Consider the following 8853-nt stretch of genomic DNA (forward strand, 5'->3'; position numbering starts at 1 on the left):
TGTTTCATGTTTTGTGTGGACCCCAGGAAAAGTAGCTGCTGCTTTCGCAACAGATCCTGATAAAATACCAAATACACCCTCAAAAAAAGAAAGAAAAAAAGAAAGGGAAGCATAGAAATAGAGCACATAGAACAGATCTACCACTTCTTAGACGTGCTTTCAATGAGAATGACAGATCTATAACTTACATTTCTATATGAATTTGGTCGGGTCTCCCAAAAAGTTACATAGTGTAGCGTCAAGGTATGAACGCAGCTTTATTTTCCCCAGGCTGGAACTCAACAATTAACAGGTGGATTGGCAGATCTCCTAACCCTGTCCCCCGCTCTAACCAGATTCCCCTCCTAGCTAGACCGGAGCCATCCCCCTTGGCCCTAGTACCTCTCTAGTGGCCTCAATAATGCACACATAGTGGCATGCAAATAAAGTAGCACTGCAAACGTTCTCACTGCACTCAATAATATTGGGGTGAAGCACTCTAGGTAAGGTGAGTATGGGTTAAAGGTCAAATACATTGAGATAAGGCGAGTTCAGATGTAAATACACAAAAAGGGAGATTACTCTTTGGGACAACTGCTGCGGTACTTGACTTCAGCTTGACGTTTCCTGTTCCAGTTCCGAATTTTTTGGGGGGCTCTTTCTGTCACACGTGTACATTGTATAATAGTGCGTTTATAGCCCATCCAAAGTTTATTTAAGGTCAAACAAAAGCTATTTTTATCGTAAGTTGGCCTATTCTGTAAGCTGGAACAGTTGAACTAGTAACTGGACTTTCTCACATTGCTGATCGCCTTATAGCTTACTGATTAGTTCTTTATTTCTTTCATGTTAATATGACACTAGAACTCAAAGACCAAATCTGGAGAGCACAAAAAAATACAAAAAATGAAAACCTTTCAAAATGCTTCCTGTTTTCATTTGAATAACTAACTGTCAGTTGACTTCATTTACTCTTTCACTCACTTCCATCCCTCTGCTCAATAAATGGTGTGAGGTCAGATGTCCTCAGTGTAAATCATCTCTGTGGAACACATGTCCTCAGTGTAAATCATCTCTGTGGAACACATCCTCAGTGTAATTTGCTCGCCTGGGGCATTTTATTTATTCTCATTTTTTAATCTGCTGAAAGACTTTGAAAAAAAAACTTTTAATTCACGGTTTTCCAAAATGTCAGGCATGCAGATCTTGGCTTTCCTGGGCGGCCTGGTTGGGCTGGGTGCCACCTTCTGCGCCACGTTGTCCAACGAATGGAAAACCACCAGCAGAGCCTCCTCTGTCATCACGGCCACATGGATTCTCCAGGGACTGTGGAATAACTGTGCTGGAAACGCCATCGGAGCCCTGCACTGCAGACCACACCACACTATCTTCAAACTGGAAGGTGAGGGGAGGAAGGTCCCTCCATCCATATCACACAGAGATCATGTATGGTGACAACCAACAACGGACCGATCTGTGACATTATTTTATGCAGGTTCACTAAATGAAAAACATCCTAGTTCACTAAATGAAAACATCCTGGTTCACTAAATGAAAAACATCCTGGTTCACAAAATGAAAAACATCCTGGTTCACTAATATTCTTTCTTCACTGTGTTTCATGCTCCTGTCTTATCAGTATGATCATACTGTGCAATAGCCGTTAAGTACACTTTGAGAGACTAAAATGGACTTTACTGACAATCACATGATACGTGCATAATATGCATTTTATTTATTAATAAACTGGGCCTACAAAAGGAAGGAGCTCAAATGAAACAGCAACATTTTGTAAGATCAAAACTGCAACATTTGTATATCAATAGTCCTTGTATATTTGTAGATATTTTCTTAAATATAAATTATTCACACATATGTTTTAATGCCACTGAGCATGATGTTCTTCGTTGACAGAAGGTCTTTTGACAGTTGTTACAGTTTGTTATATTTGTAAAATATAGTTAGTTTAACACTAGTGGATTTGATCACATTGTGGAATTTGAAATATAAACTATAAGAACAATTCATGTTCTTATGCATTTTTGTGTTCCAGGTGATGACATAACAATGTGTAATTTGGGACAACAGAGAGATATCATGGTGTTTCCTCAGGAAAGAATGAGAGAACAGGCGGTACACGGACTGAATCACAGTGGCTCCTGTATGAGGCATACAGTGTACAGGACAACATGTCAAAATAGCCAGGGGGAGACATTGCTCTGCCAAACGTAGTACCAATGATAGGCTTGGTTGAGAAGAACTAGTAATTGTAGTTATAACATTGCTGAGACACATTTTTCAGTTGTGTTTCATCTCTTCTGAGGACATCGAAAGGGAATTGACACCATGATATCGCTCTGTTGTCCCAAAGTACAGTGGTTATAATGGATCAATTCCCAGTGACACAGGCAATCATCATACGCCATGTTTCTGGATCATTACTTTGGAAACTTAAGAAATGTAACGCTTTATGATACTGCCTTTTTTTGCGCCGCATTCTGTGGATGTCAATTGCGCGTTGATCTCCTTAAACTCCCTCATGTGGTGGTGTTTGAAACTGTGCACATGTACAATAGTTTACCACTAGATGGGCCGCTAAGGTAACTGTAAAAAAATAGTTAGGAAGAAAGAATTCCTTCTGTATCCCTATGAATGTACTGTAGGATCTATGACTATGTATAGCCATTTGTTTGCTTGTTTTGTTAACGAGTTCCTTCCTGTTATGTAAACTTGTTCCTTCCTGTTATGTTAACTAGTTCCTTCCTGTTTTTGTTAACTAGTTCCTTCCTGTTATGCTAACTCGTTCCTTCCTTTTATGTTAACTAGTTCCTTCCTGTTATGTTACTAGTTCCTTCCTGTTTTGTTAACTAGTTCCTTCCTGTTTTGTTAACTAGTTCCTTCCCCATGTCATTGAGTTGCTCCACCTCTCTCTCTCTTCTCTCTTTCTCTCTCTCTGTCTCTGAAGCATCAGTCCATGGTGCGAATGGTGAGCGTTAATGAGTGATCAGTATTATTCTACTTTTAACCTTCGGTCACATTTTCTTGTTATTTAATACTTAATCGCTTCTCTATGAGCAGGTTGTTATGATAGAGTCGAAAGTGGCTGTATTATGTTCCCCATGCTAAATGTGATGATCCCCTTTGAGATGTACAGGCTGTTTGTACCACCTCCTCTACGTTATAGGCCTATAAGTTCTAAATCTTCTGAATCACGTATATTCATCCTCTTGTTATGTGAGGCATCATATGTGAAGTCATCATGACACATTTTGACATGTCATGACAGTGCATCCGCCAGCTTTGGCCTTTCTGCACAGTTAGCTCCCATCAACTCTATCACAGTCAGGTGAGGGGGTGGAGGAAGCTAGACACCATTGGTCAGTCGTCGACAATGAGGGCTAAACCCCTCCCTGATTAATAGGAAACATTCCAGAACATATTAACCATGAATCCCACCATGGCCATTTAACCTGGGTTACTACTCCAGAGCCCATGCCTGGGATTGTCTTCACCAAGCTTCATTGGCCAGTGGACCATCAGTTACATCGTTACTCTTCCGTGACCTCTGAAGTTCTCACCAACTTCAGTAGTAAGCGCTGGTGTATTGTACACAATGAGTGACATGGTGATAGAGATTTTGGCCTTTATTCTGACCACATCTGGCTGGGTCCTGATCTCCTCCACCATACCCACGGATTACTGGAAGGTGTCTTCTCTGGATGGCACGGTCATCACCACAGCTACCTACTGGTCCAACCTGTGGAAGGCCTGTGTCACTGATTCAACAGGAGTCTCCAACTGCAAGGACTTTCCCTCCATGCTGGCACTGGACGGTCTGCTCAAAGTTTATTTTTTGTCATTGGGAAAGTGTGTTATAGTAGCTGTTTAGCAACATTGGCCTACTGGGCTAGTGGCCTACTGTGATACAACACTGCAGGGACAACCCTGGTCCTGGAGGGCCACAGGCACTTCATGTTTTTGATTGAACCAACCTGGAAGACCAGGGGTGTTGAATCAATTAGCTCAGTTGGTCAGGTGTGGTGCCTAGTTGGAACAAAATCCTGCAGTACCTGCGGCACTCCAGGAACATGGTTGTCTACCCCTGCAATACAGCTTTTAAAATGTAAAAAAACTGCTTATAGATGGATTAGCTGAGAACGTCACGAAAACGACACGCAAGCTTCAGAGGGGCAGAAGTCCGTGAGTTGTTGTGATTCTGGATGGCCAGATAGCTAACAACAATGACAAGAAACTGACATGTTGGGAATCGTAAGTGGTTCGTTTCAGCTAGTTTCATCTTGTTCTTGATACCATGTCTTGTTTTGAGGCGTTGTGACTGATTTCAAGTCAATGCTAATATGGCTAGAATTCGCTAGCTAGTTCAACAACTATAACAATGTATTTAAGAGACAACAAGTGCTCATTGTGCAAATTTATTTATGTTTTCAATAAACATTGGAGACTAAATATAGTTTACACGCTGTCAACAATCTAAACCAACCCTTTCTGTTTTGCCCTAACCAAACCAGCAATTATTACATTTTAGTCATTTAGCAGACGCTCTTATCCAGAGCAATTAGGGTTAAGTGCCTTGCTCAAGGGCACATCGACAGATTTTTCACCTAGTTGGCTCGGGGATTAGAACCAGCAACCTTTCGGTTACTGGCACTACGCTCTTAACCACTAAGCTACCTGCCGCCCATTATTGTGATTCTAACGCCCTCATTGTGTAAATATATAGTTATCCTCATTTCTGTATCCACTTGATCAAGTGATTACATCTCAATGCATTCAGTAAGCATGGGCTAGTTGTAGAAACCTGTTACATGGATTGTATTTGATTTCATGGACGTTAATGAAAGTGAAGAGTCTGCAAACTAGCAGTGTTTCAACGTCGGTCTCAGATGAGGGTCAGTGGATCCACCACCTCACTGTAACTGCGCCACAGTTCAATTTCTCATTACTTTGGAAAGAGAAGGGCTCATTACTTGGAAAGAGAAGGGCTCAGAGCTTGCCAGTGCTAATAGATTTGTGGGGAAGTCACAATGCAAGTGTTCTCCCAGGGACAAGTCATCTACCTTCAGAGATGTCAATGTTTAGCCTAACATCATGGGAGGCTATAAATGAGATTTACTGGGAGCTTGGGGCTGATTTCCCATGGTTGGCTAGTTTCTGGGGTTAACCACCAATCTAATATGTGCCTGTAAATCACGTCTCAAAGGCAGCTCCAATGCCAAAACTGTGAGCACCTTAGCACATCTCTTCACTTAGAAACAATTACCGGTTGTGCTAACAAATTATTGTTTACGCGTACTGAACCAATTTGTTGCTTGCACAGTTAGCTGAGCAAATGAAGGTCTTGTGATCCTGTATGGTGTGTGGGTGTAACGAGATGTGGAGGGCATTGGGGGAAATGGCTGGGGGACAGTTAGCTATTGGGAATGCTTAGAAGCATTGACTTTGCTGACTATAGGCCTACATAAAATCAAGAAGCATTGCCTAAAGGCAGAGCCGGTCCTGGCCATTCTGCCTCCACCACTAGAATAGTCCCAGTAAGCAAAATGACATTGAAAAGACGTCTAAAATACTTATTTTTCCAGGACGTTGGATTTAGGTTCAATTAGGTTCTGAATGAAAGGTGAAAATACATTATTTATAGACATCTATGTTTTGGCCAAATCAAGGCTGGTTCCAGACCGGACAAAATCTGAACTAAACATAGATGTCTGCACAAAAAAAAGACAGGCGGTCCGGAACAAAAACAACAACATCTAAATGACGTCAGCATCGGTCCGTGCTTACTGGGGTATAGCCTACCATGTCAGCCCTCAATGGAGTTTTTTGAATGCCCATCCATGTGGTAGGCCCACCGTTTGTATAACAGACCGTTGCATTGGCTTTATTAGTCCTAATTCCTGTGCTATTTAAGCTCTGAATATCAGCTACCCAACTTCATCAGGAGTTATCCTGAACACATTTGCAATGCATTTTACACAGCAGGAAATGCAGAAGTATTTAATTTTTCGCTATGATCAGCTCGTAAGAAATTTGCGTATACAAACTTGAAACCACTGATCATGACAATTTAGCCCACTGGATGAAACTCTTGGACAGCAGTTGTGAGTAGCCTGATTGTACATTCCATATTGTCAATTTCACTTTCACCTTTCCTGTGTTTAGGATATGTTGTTTGTTAACATGTCATTTTTTTTTTTTTTGATTTGGCGCCATTTAGGTTAGGCTATTTGATCGGAGACACCTGCATGATCTAAAAAGTTTCCTTCTCATTACATGTCATACATTTTATCATTTATGTTAGATTTCTTTTTTTTTACGGAATGTTGGTGGAGCGCTGCAGTGATGCGTCTCTCCAACAGCACCCTGGAGAGGCGCGCTGGGAATGGACAAGATCAATATTTGCATCCCTGCCTGTGACAAAGTGGGCACAGCTTATCACAGGGCGGCATCAGCGCTCACCTAATAAGCTCATATGCCACTGGTTGAGAGAGAAATTGTCATTGTTTTGGGGCAGAATTATGTGAGGTTTAATGTGTTGTTGTAGGTGCGTCTTGGTCAGTTTAGATAAAAAAATACCGCCCTCGTCAATCTGCCACTAATCCTGCCTAATGAGCGGGCCGGCCCTGCCTAAAGGTGTGTACCAGATATCTCACGTGGTCTGTGCTCTTTCTTCCAGGCCATATTCAGGTCTGCAGGGGTCTGATGATCGCTGCTGTCTGCCTGGGCTTCTTCGGTGCCGTCTTTGCCCTGGTCGGAATGAAGTGCACCAAGATTGGGGGATCAGACCAAAGCAAAGCCAGAATGGCTTGCTTCGCTGGGGTCAATTTCATACTCAGCGGTAACTATCATGTCACAACCGTTGATTAAAAATAATGGCGTAGCAGCACTGAACGTTATTTTCCTCTCTACAGGTCTCTGCTCGCTGTCCGCATGCTCCCTGTACGCGCACAGAATAACATCTGAGTTTTTTGACCCCATGTATGTTGCTCAGAAGTGAGTAACCCATGTGGCATATAGGACCAGACATACAGTGCAGTGACTCATATGATCCTGGATGAAGTAATGTTGCTGTTAATTAACCGGTCTCCTGTTTTCCAGGTATGAACTGGGAGTTGCCTTGTTCATTGGTTGGGCAGGATCTATCCTGTGTGTTCTGGGAGGGGTGATATTCTGCTTCTCCATAGTAGACAGTTCCAGAAGGTGAGTCAGACATCAGTAACGATGTGCATACATGTAATTGATATTTGGTAAATGATATGATCGGTTTACTTCACTGTCTCTCTCTCTCTCTCTCTCTCTCTCTCTCTCTCTCTCTCTCTCTCTCTCTCTCTCTCTCTCTCTCTCTCTCTCTCGCTCTCTCTCGCCTCTCTCTCGCTCTCTCTCGCCTCTCTCTCTCTCTCTCTCTCTCTCTCTCTCTCTCTCTCTCTCTCTCTCTCTCTCTCTCTCTCTCTCTCTCTCTCTCTCTCTCTCTCTCTCTCACTCTTTCTATCTATTTCTCTCTCACAGCTCTAGTCGCACAGGCTATGCCTACGGAGGACCTGCCTCTACCTCCCATGTCTCTTCCCACCCGAGAGGGCATGCGCAGCCCATGAGCCAGCGGCCTCCACCTGAATACAACAGCCCCTCCAGAGCACAGCACTTTGATAAGAATGCCTATGTGTAAGGGAGGATAGGGAGAAGCTGACTCACCTCCATTCCAGTTAAAAGGGGAGGAAAAATGTGTTACGTGACTGGCTGGCCCATTGTGTCACAAATTACGATTGCCCAGAGAGAGATCACTGGATATTGGAGTGGATCCTGCTATACACCTATTTATAAAGGAATTAATTTCCATTCAGAGTCCAATGGAAATCATAGCCTATTTTAGTTCATAAGAGATTGGCTGAGATTTTTGGCTGAAACTCTTGCGACTTAAGTTAAAGGGTCAATCTGCAGTTGCTACATCCATTTTTGGACTTATAAATTCACGATATGTACCCGTTGAATCTTGAAGAATATAACTTATGAATGCCTCATGAGCTTAGTTAAACTGTAATACCCCATCAGAACCCAGCCTCAAAACATGGTAAAAACTGTAATTTTGGTATCATTAATGGTCAGTCCTTGCATCCATAGCTCTGTCTATGAATTTGAGAGTGGTTACATTTCTCCGGCCCCATCCCTCAGCTTTTTTATGCAAAAAATAAAATATATTATTAATTTGAAAAAATACAACATATGTGAGCCTCCTGATAGACATAAGCAGCAGATCACAATACAGAGTCAACATTAACCACTTTTTATACACTTAAATTGAATTGTTTTCAACTTTTTTGATTGTTTTTGACATTAAAGTGAGTGTATGTGAGTTGTTATATTGTCTTGTCTTGCCTGTCTCTTTAACTGTAAGACCCACATTAAAATGCTGTTAATAATGACAGAACATTTAAAAAAGATTTATGGACACATCATGTTTCTGACCTACCATAACCTTTAACTACAGTATGTTTTACAATCCAAAGAAAAAGTGCTATCCATTTACAGCACCTCTTATATATTTTGATAACATATTATTTCAATAAATTCAAAACAAATATTATTGGTCACATACATGTGTTTTGCAGATGTTATTGCGGGTGTAGTGAAATGCTTGTGCTTCTAGCTCCGACAGTGCAGTAATATCTAACAAGTAATATCTAACAATTTCACAACATATACCCCAATACACACAGATCTAAGTAAGGAATGAATTTTAGAATGTATACATATATGGACAAGCGATATTAGAGCGGCATGGACTAAGATATAGTAGAGTAGTATAGAATACAGTATATACATATGAGATGAGTAATGCAAGATATGTAAACATTATTAAAG

General features: G+C 41.5%; 1 protein-coding gene across 3 annotated transcripts; it reads left to right on the plus strand.

Moving 5' to 3' along the window:
* The first annotated feature begins 1167 nt into the window (after positions 1–1167).
* LOC121555084 (claudin-10-like) lies at positions 1168–8376 on the plus strand. Of its 3 annotated transcripts, none has more exons than XM_041868886.1 (5): positions 1168–1381; positions 6674–6835; positions 6909–6990; positions 7096–7197; positions 7504–8376. In XM_041868886.1, exons 1-5 carry the CDS (start codon positions 1168–1170, stop codon positions 7658–7660), a joined length of 717 nt encoding a protein of 238 aa, XP_041724820.1. In that variant the 3' UTR covers positions 7661–8376. The 3 variants fall into 3 exon arrangements, with proteins under 3 accessions (XP_041724820.1, XP_041724819.1, XP_041724821.1); XM_041868885.1 differs by lacking the exon at positions 1168–1381 and adding an exon at positions 3482–3812; XM_041868887.1 differs by lacking the exons at positions 1168–1381; positions 7504–8376 and adding an exon at positions 3482–3812 and having other exon boundaries at positions 7096–7201.
* The last annotated feature ends 477 nt before the right edge of the window (positions 8377–8853 follow it).

The sequence above is a fragment of the Coregonus clupeaformis genome, chromosome 40 (genome assembly GCF_020615455.1).
Source record: "Coregonus clupeaformis isolate EN_2021a chromosome 40, ASM2061545v1, whole genome shotgun sequence".
Lineage (NCBI taxonomy): Eukaryota > Metazoa > Chordata > Actinopteri > Salmoniformes > Salmonidae > Coregonus > Coregonus clupeaformis.